Raw genomic sequence first — 19,619 nt, 5'->3', positions numbered from 1 at the left:
CTGGGTTGGGGGGGCACCCAGAAGAGTCATCGGCTAGCGACATAGTTTACATTAGGAAATCCCGGTCCAGGTGGGGGTTCACCTCCTCATGCTGCCAAACCAGTACCCCAAACCCCAGATCCTGAAGTTGGTCAAAGGTCTCTGAATCTGCCCTGCTGGTGACTCTGAACACTGAAAGTGCATGCTCTGGGACAAAGCCCCTCTGTCCAATCACTGAGGGAAGCTGGAGAGTCCTAGGAGGTGCTCAGGTCAAAGGTGAGAGGGCACTCTAAGGACAGACGCCAACAAAGCGCCCTGTCCCAGGGCAGGTGCTCCTGCAGGCAAGCAGTATCGACTCAGGCTTTCTTGGTGGTCTCTGAATCTGACCTCTCCACTGAGGTCACACAGGGATGGGCAGGGGCCCATGGAGAGGCCTCAACCAAACGTCCACCCCAACCGAAGCCCAGAGTGGGCCAAGGCTGAGGGGAGAGCAGACCCAAGCTGCTCTGACGCATGGCAGTCCAGCAATGCCAAGGAAGGCAGGCAGGATGGAGGCAAGGATGGTCACTGGCCCCAAACCTCGCCATTTTCCTGCACTTAGCTCTGTCAGCACAGCCTCTGGGCTTATTAGCAACAGGGAGGGAGCTGCAGAGCTGGGCATCTGAGAGATGGAAGGAGACATGTCCAGAGGGAAGCGCATCTGCAGCGTTTTGTTGGCAGACTGGCAGAGAAGGCCCCAGAGCTGTCAGGGGTCTCCCGCCCCAACACATAAAGGCAACACAGAGGCTGCCATCCCAAGACGACACACTTCCCAACCTGGACTCCTCACAGTGCAGAGGGTCCCAAGCAGGTGGCAGACAAGGGTAGGGTGACAGACTCTTCTGAGTCACCACCGCTGATGCCCTGGTATGTCCGGAGGGTCTGGGAGGTGCTTCTTCCTGGGGTGACTTGAGACTCACAACACGCAATCTAAAATCCAAGAAACACAGCCGTCACTGCCGCCTCAGGTCCCCACGTGGTCACTGCCTGAGACTCAGGTGTGAGCAACCGGAGGGAGGAGGGCTGGCCAGACACTGCCCCTGGGGAAGTCCCGGGCCTCTCCAGGGACTCAGAGACTCGGCAGCAGGTGACAAGGTGCTTTTGGAAAAAGCATATTTTCTCACCTTCTGATTTGAAATTTCTAACAAGATGATAGACAGACATCAGACAAACGTGGATGTGTTGTAGGAATGTATCCAAGCAGAGTGTGACTTGAACTCACCCAACACATAAGGTTTTAATAGGTACAGTTTCAACGGGGAGGCTGGAAAGGTTCAGGAGATGGGTGGTGACCGCACAACAATGTGAATGTACTTGACTCTACTGTACACTTAAAAGTGGTTAAAATGGTAAATTTTATGTTATGGATGTTTTTCCAAAATAAAAAAAATTAGCCTTTATCATTGGTCAGTACACACTGTGGTAACAATGCCCTTCACAGTCTAACAACGCGCAGCACTCCCAACCTGGCAGGGGTGGGGCTGGGCGGGCCAAGGGGGCGCATGCTGCACCCACGCTCCCCAACCCAACTGTCGGCCTCGTCCCAACTCTGTCTGCATGTGTCGAACGCCACAGAATGGCTCAGGGCTTGGGAGAAGACCTGGGGTGCCGGGGGATGTGCTGTGGCTGGTGGCCTCCGTGCTGAATCATTTTCCCACAGGACAGGGTGGAAAATAGAGATACCGGGCAAAAACAGGAAGACAAACCACTGTGCAGGAGGAAATCCAAGTCTTGCTTACGCTTCTGGGAGAGAAAAGTTCACAGTGGAAATTTTTATATCTCTGGACTCCAAACTAGTGCAGGTAAACCATTTGTTGGTGTGTTCTGTCCAGCACGGCCCGTCCAGTGGAGCCGCAGAGACACACAGAAGGGGGTAAGCCTGGAATAATGGTGCTGGAAGTAGGGAAACAGGCCAGCATTTGGGAAGGAACAAACGAGCTGTGAGTCCAAGGGCCTAGGATGGAGGGGGCACCCTAGTAATTTCCTTCAGGGCTTTGGAAACCATTTCTAAAACACAGCATCCCCTTTCCTGCCCAACTGCCAATGGGAGACAATACCCTTCTCTTCCCTGGGAACCCTGCTGAGGACAGATCTCAGCTGGAGTGTGGGCTTTCGGCAAGCCCCCCTGGATTTCCACGGTCTTCGGGCCTCCCACACCTGCCCTCTGGAATAAGAAAGACATGGCTACACAGGGCGGGTGGAGCCTGTCCCAGGAGCGTCCACGTGCGTTTCTGGGTGGGCCGCACCCAGGGTCCGATCCCTCCCTTGTGGGGCCCTCCCGGGCCAATGGTAACTACAAGCTCTCTTCAGCAACCTCATTCCTTCCTAAAAAGATTTTTGTCCAAATGGAATGGCATTTGATTGGGTTCAAAATGACTAGTAACAGGGCTGTAAGTAGCGTACCCAGCTTGGTTACCCTAAGGCCACAACTTAGGTGTAGATTCGGTGGGCTAGCTTTTGGCTCAGAGGAAGAGCTTAACTGTGTTCAGTATCCTGGTACCTTTTTCTAGCAAAGATGCTTCCAGTGCAAAATGCTGAAGAGAACACAATTTAACATGAATATCCATCAACTACTCCTCACTTACACAGGACATTTTAGCCAGCCACTTCATAAACACGCTAAAACACGTCTCAGCTCAAGGTAATCTGAGTACCGATTCCCCGTGAGATACGCGACTGGTCACAGAGCTTGTACGTCACTTTGGGTGCTTTCCCTACATGTCCTCTCCGCCTATCTGCCCGTTCTGTGCAGGGTCTCTTGGCTGATGGTGTCCTCTGCCAGGGGCTTCCTAAGGTAGTCCCCAGCTCATTAGTGTACACCTACTGTTTGCAGGCAAGGAAACAATCATCAGGCTCTTTGGGGGCTCGCCAGCCCCCTGGGGCCCTCCCACCGTCTCTTCCCATTGCTCACTTGAGCCTGGCACTTCTAGACTGAGCCCCCAACCTTGTGCTTCTCCCGGGTCTTCACACACACTTTTCAGCGTGCCTGTTAGTGCTTGGCCTGGCACCACCTCCTCATGAAGCCCCCTGGACCTTCGTCAGGGCTCTCACAGCACACTCACCTAGGTGGTCACTGTTTTCCTGGGCAGCATGTGGGGTTCCCGAAGCCCATACGTGAGGTGAGCCTGTAACTGCCCAACCCGTGGGTGCTGGTAATGGGGTGCTAACCTGAGGAGCAGAAGCACAACCACACAAACTGAGATGAGCGCATCCATGTACTGGGTTAGCTAAACGAGGAAATTAGCAAAGAGCTAGTCATTCTGTAACCATTATGAGTGATATCCTAGAAGCTGAATCCTCAGCGGAAGGCTCTATAATGTATGGTGCAAAATTAGGGCTGGCTGACCTCCCTAGGTACCGTCATCCAGGTCAACGGGGAAGAGCAAGAACCTGACTTTCAGAAGGTACCAGAGGCCAGACCATCCCTCCAAATTCCTTGTGCTGATACCTGTGGCTGCCAATCCCCCAAAACCACCAAGAAAGTTCAAATGTAACCCCTTGCTCACAAAGGCCCAAGGGGGCTGGCATTTCTCATACTGTCAGCTTTTTGCAATGTTTGATAAACAGCACATCAGATTTCAATTCCATCCATTCTAGACAACTAGGTCCCAAGTGAACCTAGGTCCTGGCTGAGGGAGACACTTCCAAAGACACTTCTGCCCCCAGAGCGTGTGGTCCAGGACATGCAGGAGCACGTGGTTATCATCTGGCTTTGGAGAAGGCAGCTCGGCAGGTTTCCCATAAACCACCACCTACTGCAACACCTCTGTCAGGTCCCACGGAGGCCCTGCGAATCCTTCCCATGGCTCTCCATCACCCAACACAACCTGCATGCCCCTGTGGGACTAGGCCCATTTCTAGGGCTCTGTTACACACCCCCACGGCCCCTAGTAGACACCTGCACTCAGCCGGTGGGAAGTCTCCAATCTGCTTGCCATGGTGCCTGAGGAAAGCACGAGATCTAGTGAATCCAGGAAGGAGTGGCCAGTGTGCGGGCTTGTGTGGTCAGGTGGGCACCTCCCATGGGAAGCGCCTGGGTCCAGCTCTGACAGCTTCCAAACAGCCAGGCACACGGAGGAGGCTGGGGTGTAGGGCGTGCAGCTTACCAGGCAAGCCATCCAAAGGGCCTTTCTTCTAAAAATAGGTGAGGGCACATAACCCTAACCCACCCTGGAAACAGAAACACAGCCCTGTTATATTATCTGAGGAGTATGCTGCTTTTTGTTTAAAAAGATTTGTTTCAAAGAGAAATCCTGCCAACACAGGCAGCCTGACAACCAATCACTCAGCTCAGGATTGTCAGCTTAACCGTGAAAAGAAAGCCCCACGCTGTGCCTCCATGCTTGGCCTTTTCCCTCTCAAATGGGACATCCTTGAGCTCATACTCTTTGAGAACTGGCTTAAATATAAACATGTTAATCACCCTATGATCAGCCACTGTAAGATGATGGAAAAGAAACAGTGAGATGGTCACCTCCGGCCAAACAACACTCTGGCCTCCACAGAAGCTACAGCAGGGACAGTGTGGCTCGTGAACCAACCACCATCTCCACTTTAAATTTCAGCTCCAGGGGTCTGCAGCTCCCACCCAGCAAGGCCAGGCTGAGAGGAGCTTCCTAAACTCAGGACATAAGACACCAGGTGTTTGGAGTAGGATAACTGCCCCCTGAGGTCCCAGCTGAGGTCCCAGACTTGCAGGGTCCCAAGCTGGGTGCTGTCCTAACAGGAGGGCAGCCCACAGCCCACACTTCTGGCCAGACCCTCACTGGCTTTCACTGCAGAATTCAAAGAGGATAGATTCAAAGCTCATGAGTTTTCATGCCACACAAGGACAGTTTTTAAAGATGTGTTTAAAAAGATTCCATTCAAATGTCATTCGAATGCCCTGCTGAAAAGACCACTGGCAGTATGTATCTTAGTCCAAAGTACGCATGGTTTTTAACCTAGCAAGACTTTTCTGTTAATTCACCCCAAAGAAATAACCTGACACATATGTAAAAGTGCACAACACGGTTTATAAAAATAAAAAGTTGGACCAGTTTAAATATAAAATAAGGAATTGGTTACATATTGTTACATTTATATAACTGAGATATGCTAAAAGGCTAGTGTGTATCTACACACATCTACAAAAAGTCAAAAATACAATGCTAGCTTGATATAATGTCTAAAGATTAAAATTAATTTAAAAGTGTATGTGTTTTATTACCCTATTTATGAAAAAGCTATGTTCAACTGATTTATCTATATGAAGCAGTCTGGAAAGGGCTCACCAAAATGCTAATGTGGTTACCTTGGGGTGGTGGAGTTATTTCCACATTGTTTGAATTTTCTTTTACAAATATGTCATAAGCAGAAAAGACTTTTTAAAAACAAAAAGGCTGGGAGCCTGGGTGGCTCAGTCGTTAAGCGTCTGCCTTGGGCTCAGGTCATGATCCCAGGGTCCTGGGATCGAGCCCCGCATCGGGCTCCCTGCTCCGCGGGAAGCCTACTTCTCCCTCTCCCTCTGCCCCTGCTTGTGTTCCCTCTCTTGCTGTGTCTCTCTCTGTCAAATAAATAAATAAAAATCTTTTAAAAAAATAAAAAATAAAAACAAAAAGGCTTACAAAGAGTTTAATGACAGGATATGCTTATGATATATTAGAGTTTTAAAAAGCATGAGTCCAAATCATAAGCATACCATGGGCTTGAATATGAAAAAGTAGGACTAGAATATGAACTAGAAAAGAGTAGAATCCCATTCCATCTCACCATTCACGTACGAGGTGTTCTCTGGGACGGGGCATTCTCCCTCCCTCCCACAGGCTCAGCTAGGGGGAGAGGCAGACCCGGGGCACAGGTGCACTGTGCCACGTCCAGGGGATGCCGATGACCTCGTGGTTTCCGACTCCCTGCACAGATGGCTAGCCTTTTCAGGACCAGCCCCTGGATTCTTCTGGATGGTGGGTGGCTCTGGCTTTGTTTTCTTTTTAATGAGCTACATCAGCACATTCTCTCCCCCCATCCACTCCCACTCCAGGGGTGAATGCGGGCTTCAGGCATTTTGTTTTCTGCATGTTCCCACGGTGGAGCAGTGGGAGAGTGTGTGCCCTTTCTTTCAATTAAAAAAAAAAAAAAAGAAATTCTCCAAATATGCAAACTTTCAGAAATCAGTGGCAATTCAAGAAGCAAATGTGTCTCATGAAAAAGCTCCCACAACAGAGGGGTGTCACATCTGTTCCTACAAGCACAGGGACATAGATAAGGTTAATTCAGCAAAACTATACTTTCCCCTGCCTCAACACATGCAGCCTCAAACCCGGGGCAGTGTCTGAGGAAAGAGAATTATAGCAGCTTAAAAAGTCAGAGACACTGAGTGCAGCTCTTTTTGCCCATGGGTCCTGTCACAGTGCTATAATAAAAGGAACTTTTTGCACCAAAAAAAAAAAAAAAAGAAAGGGGCACCTGGGTGGCTCAGTCGGTTGGGCGTCTGCCTTCGGCTCAGGTCATGATCCCAGGGTCCTGGGATCGAGCCCCGCATCGGGCTCCCTGCTTGGCGGGGAGCCTGCTTCTCCCTCTCTCTCTGCCTGCCGCTCTGCCTACTTGTGTTCTCTCACTCTGTCAAATAAATAAAATCTTAAAAAAAAAAAAAAGTCAAAGACACTGAGTGCTTCCTGCTGAGTAGTGAACCCCAACCTAAAACCAAACACACCTCCAGCTACTGAATGAAGAATCTGAGAAGAGCAGTCATCAGCAGGATTTGTAAGATTCTGCCAGTGTGTATAACCAAATTCTCAATGATTATATACATTTTACTTTGAAGAACATCCCGTAATCACTTTTTCTGGCAACTCACTTAAGTGACATCATAAGCAAATACCTCCCCACCATCTCCAATCAAGCAACTTCTGATAAATCAGACATATGTGTCTTCCTCATTCTAGGTACCGAGAAGAGTGCCAGAAAACCAAAAACAGTTACCAGACACATGGAAATATGCAGCATTTATGTTTCCTTTAAAAGTAAATATTTCAGAATACTCTAATTGTGCTGAAAATCTTGTGGGACAATTAAGTCCTCACAACCCTCCCGTGACATCTGGAGATGCTAATCACCTGAGGGACAAAATAGCAATCAAAATTCAACTAGGATTCCACCTCTAGTTCTGGGCTGGGGCCTGGGAGGCAAAAAGGCCCATCTCTTAAATAACAAGAGTGCTAGGAATGCTGATATTGGAGGGGTTTATTTGATGGATAAGTGGTGAAAAGTTAGTGTTTGCACTTCCTGTTTATTCTGCTAAAAATAGAGATACTCTGAGTATCTCTGCTGGTCTTGTCTGCATTCTCTGGTTTGGGCCAGCTTTCCAAAATGTTTCTGTGTCCTTAGGGAGGACCAGAGGAGCATGCAGGGGACAGAGAAAGTGGTTCCTCAACACTGGCTGAGTCTGCTATCCAAGTTTGAGTCCAGATTCTCCCACTGTGACTACTTGATTCTGTAACTTATTTAATGGGCAAAGCATTAAAGTGAAAGCCATAATGACATCTGTTATAGACACACGGAGAGATGCCACAGTTTTTAGCAGGAGTCCAGCCCCAGACAGAGGATTGCAGAAGCCTAGTAAATGCTGGAAGAGAGAAGCCTGGATATGTGAAGGCCAAAGGCATGGTCCACAGCCAGGACAGAAATACCATCTAACACCCTAAGAAGATGTCCCTGACTCAGTCCCAGGGGGACAAAAATCTGAGGCATTCCGGGCCTGTCATCTGAGCTCCCCAGTGCAGACTATCCAGAACTGGGTTCTTAACCCCGAGTGCTCCAAGGACCCTCAGCAATCTGATGATGCTGGGAAACTGCTTCTCAGAATAACATTCTTAAAGGCATTAAGTAAAATACATGTATTTACAAAGGAAATTAGTTATTTTGAAGACAATCAAAATTCTACAACAAATACGTGATACAACACATGTGTGCTTTCATACTAGTGCATTAAATAACAATCTGTACCGCTGTTTTAAAATAATGATTACTGCAAATGATGTGTAAGACATCTGGCTACAAGGAACACATGAACACACCACATGAAAATATCTGTGGTTTCTACTGGCAACGAAGTGGTGGGTCCTGCTAATCCTGCTGTGCAGTGTCAGTTACATTCCTAATAAGTTTATCAATGGACCCAAGACAGAAGCCCCTCAGGAGCCAAATGTAGGGTCCTGAGCACTGTCTTGAGTTTTGATGCCAAAGAAATTAATTAAAAAGTGCAAGTATTCACACCTATTGAAAATGGTTGAATTTTGGAAATAAAGGCTAAATATGAGCCCAAATGACATCACCCAGGGTTGAAGCTCAGATCCAGGAGAGTCTGGTTTAAATCTCATACTTTTCAAACAGAGATACTGAGATATAATTTATTTATTGAAACATAATTTACATACCATAACATCTACCCACTTAAAGAGTATAATTCAATGGTTATGAGTATATTTACAAAGCCCTGTAATCAACACCACTATTGAATTCCAGAATATTTCCACTGTTCAGTAAAGAAACCCTAACCTCCCAATACCCCTCCCCCTAGCAACCATGAATCTGTTTTTGTCTCTATGGATTTTCCCATTCTGGACTTCTCATACAGAGTTGATTTTCATTATTCATGGTAGTTATGTTCCATAAAGTCTCCTTGAACACTGAACCATGGCTCCTGGGAAAATACAGGATTAGGGTCCTGTGAGCCTCTTAATCATGTTTTTATCCACCGAGCAATACAAACCTTTGTGCTATATGTGTTTCTATTTAAAGACATTACCAATTCATAATGTTGAACTCACAGCCAAGAGCATTTTCTACATAAAGCACAGCGCATCCCTCTTGCACTGAGGAAAATTCAACAGCACTTCTGCACTATGCTTGGGGTCATTTTCATCAGTGACATCATAAGAAAAGCACAGGCGGCTCCTGGGAAGAGGGCAGAGCAGGGAGCACCAGGAATCTCTCCCCACCGGGCAACGACCACACGGCAGAATCTGTCTGATGGGACTATCTGGGGACTGCAGAGTCGGCTGAAGGCTTGCAGCTGTCCAGGAGAAGTGGTCAGTTTCGGTCTCTTCTAGCTCCCAGCACAGAGCAGCTACCCAGCCGTGCGGCAGGCAGCCGTGCACGTGTTTCTGGGGCAGCCTGCAGACGCCAGGTGGGCAAGAAGCACCCCGTCCTCCAAAGAGCAGGAGTCTAAGCTCTGACCACCGCCGGCTGCTTCTGATCACACAGGTGCAGACACAGAGCCTGGCGGCCGTTGCTGTCGGCACTCCAGCTCCAGTGACTCCAAGGGCATTGGAAGGGCGAGGGTCCCCTTGTCCCCCTTTTGCTTCTCACTTTTCCCCTTTTGGGAGCCACACAGTAGGACATTCAAAAAGAGCTTCATACGTGGGAAATTAGGAAGGGACCGCGCGTGCCCAAGGAAAGGCTCAGAAAAGACCTGAGAGGACATTCAGTTTACACCTCAGGCTGGTCCTCGGCACAGAGACAGCCCGCAACCATCAAAAGAACGATGACAACCAAACAGCAAACCCCGGGGAAGGGGGAGAATCTGATTTCCAGAGTTACCACGTCATGAGATTCGAATGTCCGGTGGTCAGCCAAAAAATCACAAGGCACAGAAGGAAACAGGAGAGTCTGGCCCACTGAAAGGAAAAAGAGAACTCAACAGAATCTGTCCCTAAAAAAGACCTGAGGTCAGATCTACTAGACAGACTTTAAAGCAGCTGTCTTAAAGACGCTCAAAGAACTAGAGGAAGATGTGGATAAAATCATGAAAAAAAAACTATGAGAAAAATGGAAATATCAATAAAGAAGTAGAAAACCAGAAAAGAAACCCAAAAGAAGTTCTGGGTGTTATAACAACCAATGAATCATTGAACACTACATCAGAAACTAATGATGTACTATATGCTGGCTAAATGAATATAATAAAAAAAAAAGAAGTTCTGGAGCTGGAAGTACAGTAACTGAGATGAAAAACTCACTAGAGGGATTCAAAACAGATTTGAGCTGACAGAAGAAATATCAGTGAACTTGAAGACAGGACAGTGGAAATGATTAACACTTTGGAATACAAAGTACATGAAAAAAACAAACAGAGCCTAAGGGGCCTGTGGGACACCATCAAGAGCACCAGCATTCACACTGTGGGAGTCTAAGGAGGAGAAAGGGACAGAGAGAATATTTGAAGAAATAATGGCCGAAAACCTTCCTTCAAAACCTTCAAGACGCTCAGCAAATTCCAAGTCAGATGAAGTCAGAGAGACCCACTCGGAGATGCATTATAATCAGACTTTCAAAAGACAAAGAGAGAACCGTGAAAACAGCAAAAGAGAAGAGACTCATCACATCCAAGGGATCCTCAGTATGATTATCTGCAGATTCTTCATCAGAAACTTTGGATTTCAGAGAAAGTGCACCAATATGGTCAGAGCTATAAGAAGAGCTATAAGAAGAAAAACCGAGAATCCTATATCCAGCAAAACTGTGCTGCAAAGTGAGAGAGAAATCAAGTCATTGCTAGACAAACAAAAGCTGTGGCAGTCGGTGACCACTGGACCTTTCCTGCAAGAGCTGCTCCCAGGAGTCCGACAGGCACAAGAGAAGGACTGGAGACAATAGCAGGGAGCCATGCACGGAGTAAGGTCTCAGGGAAGGCTAACACGTGGCCAATTATAAAAGCTAAAAACCTAAATGTAAGACCTAAAACTATAAAACCCTTGGAAGAATACTTAGGACAAATGCCTCAGGACATTGGATTTGGCAGCGATTTCTTGGATTCAACACCAAAGGCACAGTTAACAAAAGAAAACATTGACAAATTTGACTTTGTACAAAATTACAAATGTTGTACATCAAAAGACCCAATCACAGAGGAAAAAGGCAACCCACAGAATGAGAGAAAATACTTGTGAGTCATATATCTGATAAGGGATTAACATCCAGAATATAAAGAACTCCTGAAGCTCACCAACCAAAGAGAATCTGGTGCAAATATGGGCAAAGAACTTGAACAGATGTCTCTCCAAAGAAGTTGTACAAGTGGCCATTAGGCACTGAAAATATACTCGACATCACTAAATATTAGGGACTTAGAAATCAAAAATACGAGATCCCACCTCATACCCATTGTGATGGCTACTACTGAAAAATCAGAGGGGCACCTGGGTGGCTCAGCTGGTTAGGTGTCCGACTCTTGATCTCAGCTCAGGTCTTCACCTCGGGGTTGTGAGTTCAAGTCCCGTGTTGGGGGGATAAAAAGAAAAAAGATAAAAAGAAAATCCAGAAAACAACAGGTGTTGGTAAGGATGTGGAGAAACTGGACCCCTGTGCACAGTTGGGGGGAATGCAAAATGGTGCAGCCACTGTGGAAAACAATATGACAGTTCTTCAAAAAGTTAAAAACAGAATTACCATATGAAGCAGCTATATATATACCACAGGGTATATACCCAAAAGAGTTGAAAAGAGGGTCTCAAAAAGATATTTGTCTCACGTTCATAGCTGCATTATTCACAATAGCTAAAATGTGGAAGAAACCCCCACGTTCACTGATGGATGAATGATGAACAAAATGTGCTCTGTCCACACAAAAGAATAGTATTCAATCTTACAAAGGAAGGAAATTGTGCAATATGATACAACACGGATGAACCTTGAGGACACTGTGTTCAGTGAAACAAGCCAGTCACAGAGACAAATACTATGGGATTCCACTTTTATGAGTTTCTTAGAGGGGTCACAACCATACAGACACAAAGTAGGGTGGCGGGTGCCGGGCAGCATGGGGAGTTAGTTAAAAGAGTGACTCAGTTTTACAAGATGAAAAGCATTATGGAGACAGAGGGTGGTGATGGTTGTACATCACTATGAATGTATTAACGCCCCTGAACAGTACAATGGCAAATTTAATGTCATATGTATTTTACCACAATTTAAAAAAAGAATACGCAGAAAAAGTGACAAATAGGACACTGCATGGACTGTGAAAAGGACACGTTTTTCAGCCTGAGAGCAGAAGCAGGAAGGTGGAGCGGTGCCCTTTCTGATCTCAGCTGCATTGGCAGCTGACCCTTCCCCGCTCTGCACGTCAGCGAATGGCCTGCCAAGGGCCTGGAGTATCAATTTTGGGCGACAAACAAATGTGAGCGACTTCACCTTGGAGGACAGACTGTGAAGGGAGCCCCACGACAGCGGCCTGTATGCCCGGGTGCTCTCATCTCCCATTCTTTCCAAGGTACCTGCATGCTGTGTCTGTGACCCTTCGGCCCCTCAGTCCTGTCCCACGGCACATCTAGTCTGTCCACTTGCCGGTCTGCGGCCATTGCAGACAGTACTGCCGTGAGCAGCCCTGCACAAGTTCTGGTGGGGGAAGATGAGTCCCACATCCTGGTGCTTTGGTGAAGGGACATTGGTCTGGAGTTTTACTGTGATATCTAGGTAGGTTTGGGGGAAGAGATTAGTAAGAGGCAAACAAAGTATTTTTCCTAAACCTAACTGTGGGTTTACTTCAACATCTGTTAGAAGACTGATGACTCTTCACTTGGGGTAGTAATATAGTTTTCTCTTAAAGGACACATCAAGGTTCATAAAGTTAGTAAGTGAAGGACAGAGTGGGTGTGGCCACAGTCAAGCCATGAAAACGGCATTATGTGACTGACATCTCAGAACTCGTGCTGTAGGAAAAGGACGTGGGACTTGGGTGTCACCTCCCAGGGCAGCCTTAGCAATGCCCTGCCCGCGGATGGACACTCCCACGGTTATCAAGTCCGTCCTGAACACAGAGGGCGTCAAGATGGCGCCTGCTTCCTACCATCCACAGAAACACAACTGTCCCTGCCTCTCCCACCTGGACCAGCATTTACAGTGACCGTCCCTTGAGGATGGCGAGAACAGAGCCCCAGTCTCCCCACTGATGGGATCATGAGGCTGGGCTTTGTGAAAGTTAGGGGCACTTTCCTATTTAAGTCTGACAGCTACCTGAGGTGGGCACTGCTGTCTCATTTTACAGACCAGAACATTAAGGATCAGTTGGTCACAGAGCCAGTGACAAGGGGCTGGAGGTAGGGTCTGAACTGAGGTACCCCCAGGCTCCTTGCTGTCACATGACAGAGAAAGGCAGGGGTTGCAGGGAACATGCTCACACTGGAAACCCTGGGGGTTCAGAAACCCTAAGCCAGCCAGTTAAACTTTGGGCTATTTCTCTGAGGACAGTGGAGAAGGGACAGTAAACAACTGAGACAAGATGCAGGGCCTCAGCAACAGGCTGAAAAGAAGCGAAGGCATCTGACCTTCCGGTGGGAAGTTAACACGCTCCCACTTGCAAACACACAAAACCCGGAGCTTCCTGGGTCATCTCAGCTTCGGTGAATCAGCAGCATGGGGCACCTAGTGCCACCAGCACTCAAGAGAGAGGAGTGGCCTCGGTAGGGCCTCGGTCCCCAGCCCCGCACGCACGAGCCGAGCCTGTGTGGCAGACGACAAAGCCTGTGTGCAGATCTGTAGCTCACACGCTGCTCCACACCCACCTTGTGAGCAAACACCATGACCTTGGACGGCCAGGGCAGAGCGGTGGAACGTGGGGTTTGGCGCCTGGAGAACAACTGATAAACACAATACAGGGAAGCAGAAGAACAGGACAGAGAATGGGCTGAGGGAACATGAGGTAACGAGGCAGAGCAGCTTGAGACCAGGCTGCCCTGAGAGGGTGGTGTATGAACAAACACGGGAGCGATGTGAGTGGCAAAGGGTTCCAGGCGGGGCAGGAGGCTGCCGGTGTGGCCACAGGGAAGGGGGACAAGAACAGGAGGACACCGAAGGCTATGGCCGAGCCAGGGGCCACGCAGAGGCAGCAGAGCATGCACATGCCCAGCAGCACGGGGGGCCGGGGACGAAGCAGACGTCACTGTGAGGAAGTGACAGCTGTGCGGGCTTCTCAGTACCATCAGCAGGACACCGAGCTCAGCAAGACCGCAGATGCAAAGCTGTCTGATCTTGCGCCAGAGGACCAGTCAGAAAGGGAGGTCAGCGGATCTCCTGCGGTCCCTCTCTACGCGTTCCCTTCCATCACCACAAACAAAACTCAAAGAGCACGGACTGCCGGCCAGCGCTCTGGGCACCTGCAAGTGTTGCCTATTTATCTCAGGATGACCTGAGGGGCATGTATGTTCAGACGGCCCTCATGTGCAGGAGGGACTGCGGCATCTGCCTGCCTTTAGAACCAGGCACCTGGCCCCACACCTCCTCCTGCCCCAAACACTGTGGCTACTGCCCCCGGTGTGTGCTCAGCAACCCGCCCCCCCACCGTGAGCTGTAGCTGTCACTCTGCGAGTGTCCCCGAGGCTGCTCTGCCCCGTGCAGGCAGCCAGTGCGCTCACTATGGGCACAGAAGGTCCAGTCATGACCCAGTCAACCAGGAAATGCCATTTTCCAAACGTCAAGCCTCACCTACAGGCGGCTCTTCCCTTCAGTATTTTATTGTGAAATGTGAAGATTCACCCAAGTTTAGAGATGAAAAGATGCAGTTCTGAGAAGTGAGCAGCACAAGGACCCACTTTGACTCAACAGCAGGGCACCCTCCCTTTCAACCATTAACCTACATTAGCAGCTTATTTTCCCATAAAATGATAACTGTTACAGCAAAGCTAGGCCCTCAGAGTGAAAAGTTAACCAAAGTTATAATTTAAAGCTAGCATCATTTTCCAATCCTAAAAAGACAGTGGAAAACACACACTAGCAACCACAAGCTTCATTCTTTGGTTACTGGCTAATGCCTTTTTGTTAGTGAACTCCCTTACTTCCAGTTAAAATATGAAAGCATCAATATTATTTTTTCCTCAGTATTAAAAGATCAGAAGTCAATACTACTGAAGATGGAAAATGCATTTTAAATTTTTTAAGCCTTTCTAATAAATTAATGTTGAGCAAATAAACATTACTTTCTTTCACCTGCCCCAGAGCCTAGAAACGAGAACCCTATGGCTCTGTCCTGACAGACGACAGTGGGAGCTGCATGTGTGTGATGGGCACTGAGCAGCACCCCCCAGTACCTCGTTTCTGGATGAAGACCCGGAGCAGAGGGTTTGCGCTCGAGACCGCCTTGCAGAAGTTGTCATCGTTGTTGATGGGCAGCAGGTCCCCGTGCACGTCCGCATAGCCGATGGTCACATCAGTGTTGGAGATGTGGTGCGTGTGCACGACCAGCTTGTAGAAGTCTTCAAACTTCCCCGGCTTCTGACGGTCCAAGGAGAACCTTCGGAACTCCGCCCCAAACTACAACGCAAGAGACAGGGAGTAAATGAGTGGTGGATAAAAGTACCAAAATAAGGCTTGTTCACTGAATGACATGTGTGTGCCATCCACAAGGCCCGGGACACAGTGGTGGACAGTGTCCTTGTCCTCACGGAGCTTGTGCAAAGACAAAAGTGTGGGAATCAGTTCCACTAACACTGAGGACAGGACGGGTGCTGGAGCTTGGGCTAGAGAGGAAAAGCAATGTCAAAATTAATTACGAGGATGGTGGATGAAATGAAACAGGAGCCTTGGGGAGGGTATTCACCTGGGGTGGCTGTGCAGGCCCAGGTTAGGGTCTGAACAACCCTGAGGCAGGGTCAGATGCTCAGAGGCAGGAGCAAAGCAAGGGCCAGCTGAAACCTCTGGACTTTTTCCTAAGAGCAATGGGTAGTCCTGTAACAATTTTAAGCAAGAAACTGATTTGATATGATTTGCATTTTTACAAGACCAAATGGCTATACTTCAAAAGGATCAGAAGCGGAAGCAAAAGTGAAGGAAGGAAGGAAGGAAGGTGGTAAAAAGGAGGCTTCAGAAATCTCGGGAGACAGGGCCCTGGTACTGGCCAAAAAGACAGAGCAGATTTCTCCCCCCAAAAGATGGTATTCAGTCTGTCTGCCCCAGGGAATGCCCAGGGCCCATCTTTTCTGACAGTCCCTGGCCTTGGCTCAGGTGCCCACGCAGTTCTCTGCTGGGAGAGGACCCTAGGTCACCTCCCACGGGCTGAACCATCCTGGGATCTGAGGACACCACGGTTTGGCCTAAGGTTTTCTGGATTAGGACATGCTGTTGTTCCTTACTTGGCAATAGAGACTTTTATTCATCAGGACAGATTCAGTGCTCTTCAATATAACCGAAAACTAATTATAGTGGTTCCAAAATACACATAAATGAAACGTCTAATGTTTATACTAAACGAGTCATTATATCATCTAGACATTATGTCAACTAGTCAAGGGCAAATCATCTCAAACCATGTGGGTTTGTGTGGTTCTCAAACTGGGCAGGCATCAGAGTACCTGAAGGCCCTCAGAGATCTGGACTGGGCTGATTTGGAGACCAGCCCAAGAATTCGCATTTTTTTTTTTTTTAAGATTTTTTATTTATTTATTTGAGAGAGAGAGAATGAGAGAGAGCAAGCACATGAGAGGGGGGAGGGTCAGAGGGAGAAGCAGACTCCCTGCCGAGCAGGGAGCCTGATGCGGGACTTGATCCAGGGACTCCAGGATCATGACCTGAGCCGAAGGCAGTCGCTTAACCAACTGAGCCACCCAGACGCCCAAGAATTCGCATTTTTAACAAGTTCCCAGGATAAGCTGATGCTGTCGGGCTGGGGACCGCACACAGTAAACCACTGATTTTAAGGGAATCCGTCTCCAAATCTCCACGTCCACAGATCTCTGAGAACCAGAGTCTCCTGTTCCATTCCTCTTTTTAAAAAGCAAAAGAAAACAAACTCCTCACCCATCCTGCATTGCCCCAGGAATAAAATACTTCAAGGCACACAACAGTGGGACATTCCAAAATATTGGTTTGGGAAAAGCCACCTTCAGTGCGTAAGCAAAACTCCTAAGGCCTGCCTCCCACATACTGGGTAAGGGAAGGAAGGGCTCTGAGCTCAGCGCAAGGGGCCAAGGCAAAGCTCTCCCCCATCCCTCTGCCGTTGGGGGTACACGGCACAGCAAACCTGGAAATCCCTCCCCGCATTAAAGATAAGCGATATAAAGATTCCCAATATTTATTCCAAGCATGCAGGATGAGCTGGCCCAGGGTGAGCAATACGGAACCTCTCATACACAGGGGCTACATCCTGTGGCCACAAAACTTGTCAAGACTCAAGAACCCAAGCCTACAACATAAATTTAATGTGATTTTTTTTCAGATTTGGTTATGTCAGCATATCATGAATCTTTATTTGAACAATAGCCATCATCTCTGCCATCTCATATCTAATACAAGTTAACTTCCAGAACAGTTAGTTTTTATCTGTATACCCCTCTTTTCATTAAATACATAAAGAGAGTTGGGTGGTGTCTAATGAAACTAGTGAGTGAAATGGGATATTAGCATTTTTCCTATTTTTTTATTGTGGCAAAATACACATATAAAATTTACCCTCTGTGCCAGGTCCCCACCATCCATGTGCCTTTTTATCCTGTGAACTGAGTCTGTCCCCATTAAACACGACGCCCCAGCCCCTCCCCCAGCCCCTCGCCGCCATCTACTCCAGGATCTAGGACTGTGACTCCTCTACGTACTTCATACAAGTGGCATCATTCAGTTTATGTCTTTTTGTGACTGGCTTGTTTCCCTGAACAGATATGTGATTTCTCCCATTCTGTGGGTTGCTTTATTCTGTGGACCCTGGTCCTTCTAAGGGGAAATGTCACGGCTGTGGTCAGAGCACAAGGAAGAAAAGGTGGACTGTCTGAGGCAGCTAACTTGTCTGCTAACCTAGAGCAGGCGCCCCAAGAGGATTTAACCCTAACATTTTATCCTAAGAATTCATGCTTGAGTACCCTATCACTCTTCTATGCAAGAAAAACAGATAAATTGAATTAAACCTTCTTTTTCACATCGCCATAAGGCTCTATTTGTGGAGAGTATTTCTACATTGCTGTCAGTGGGTATGGAGTTCTAATTTTGCAAGATGGAAAGAGTCCTAACACATTCACAACAATGTGAATGGAACCAATCTTGCTAAACTGCTCAAAAACTGGCTAAGATGGTAAATTTAATGTATGTGTATTTTACCAAAACTATAACATAAAATAGATTTTTTACAGTAAAGAAGGTTCTAGCTTGAGTCACTACAAGTATTAAATCACAATTAGAACAGTTACAAAATTTCATAATTATTAAACATCCAAAGTAAACATTTAAAAAATCTTTCCCTGAATGAAAAATGTTTCATGCTACACGAGGCAAGTGTAGCATCGGCTTTTTGGCTACTTCTGGCCGTGAATGTCAGCACTGAGAGGCCTTCTCTCAGCAGCAACAGATGGGACTGAGGGCTCTGAAGGCAGGCCAGACCCCAGCTCTCCGACTCTTGACAAGTAATGTGCCAAAAGTAAATAATCATATCATTAAAATTATTTTTAATAATCTATTAGCTGACAATTTAATTAGGACAACTTTCAATGCCGTTGAAAGCAAAGTACTGGAAACAACTGGACTTGCAAGATTTCCTGCCCAATCCTTGGAACAATTCACTTTTTCAGTTTCTGGTAAGTTCATCAAGAATTATATGACAATGAATTGTGCCTGCTAATTATTGCATCTAGAAGAAACTTGTGTAATCTGATATAAAGGGGAAGTAAAAATATAAGATTAGTACCCCATGCCATTAATTTTTTAAATAAGATGCTTTTATTACAATGAAGTTGGATTCTTATGTGACACCATTACCAAGAGTCATTCAAATGGGTAAATGACCTAAATGTAGGACCTAAAACTATAAAATTCTTAGATGAAAACTTAGGGCAAAAGCTTTAGGACACTGGGTTTGGCAATGATTTCTTGGATATGACATCAAAGCACAGGTAACAAAAGAAGAAATAGACATTAGACTTAGGGAAATCCACCTTTTGTGCATCAAGACATTATCCACAGAGGGGTGGCTCAGTCAGTTAAGCACCTGACTCTTGGTTTCGGCTCAGGTCATGATCTCAGGGTCCTGAGATCAAGCCCTGCCCTGGGCTTTGCGTTCAGCATGGAGTCTGTTTGTCCCTCTCCCTCTGCTCCTCCTCCCACTCTCTCTGTCTCTCATAAATAAAATCTTTTTTTTTTTTAAAGGACACTATTCACAGAGTATAAAAGCCTGTAAAAGGGATAATATTCAGAATATATAGAGAACTTCTAAGTATAAAGTGGCATATATCCATACAATGAAATGTTATTCAGCCTTAAAAAGGAGGGATATTCTGGCACCTGCTGCCACACAGTTGAGCCTGGAGGACACTGCGCCGAGTGACGTGAGCCAGCGCCGCGGGACTCCTCTTGTATGAGGTCCTGGAGCCACCAGATCATGGAGACAGAGGGCAGGCGGTGGTTGCAGGGAACTGAGAAGTCATTGCTTAATAGACTTTGGGTTTCACAGGACAAGAGAGTTCTGGAGATGGTGGGGACAGCTGCAAAACACTGTGAATGTACTTAGGGATACTGAACTGCACACGTAAAATGGTTAAGTGGCAAATTTTATGTGATGTGTATTGTACTACAATAAAGAAATGGAGGGGAATAAGATGTCCACAGGAGGCTGTGAAAAGCTGTGATTCATTCCTCTGATACAGACGGCC

The 19,619-nt window shown here is 47.2% G+C and overlaps 1 protein-coding gene across 1 annotated transcript in view; it reads right to left on the bottom strand.

Annotated features, from left to right (window-relative positions):
• The window catches only part of PARD6G (par-6 family cell polarity regulator gamma), a 90,952-nt gene that overhangs the window by 52,172 nt on the left and 19,161 nt on the right, over positions 1-19,619 (bottom strand). Inside the window, exon 2 of the mRNA XM_032422797.1 lies at positions 15,081-15,303. Within this exon, the coding sequence (XP_032278688.1) occupies positions 15,081-15,303 (223 nt within the window). The remainder of the gene's footprint in view (positions 1-15,080; positions 15,304-19,619) is intronic.

This window comes from Phoca vitulina, unplaced genomic scaffold (assembly GCF_004348235.1).
Source record: "Phoca vitulina isolate PV1807 unplaced genomic scaffold, GSC_HSeal_1.0 scaffold27, whole genome shotgun sequence".
Taxonomy (NCBI): domain Eukaryota; kingdom Metazoa; phylum Chordata; class Mammalia; order Carnivora; family Phocidae; genus Phoca; species Phoca vitulina.
Note: the sequence above shows the minus strand (reverse complement) of the source record. Positions and strands in the feature narration are given on the sequence as shown.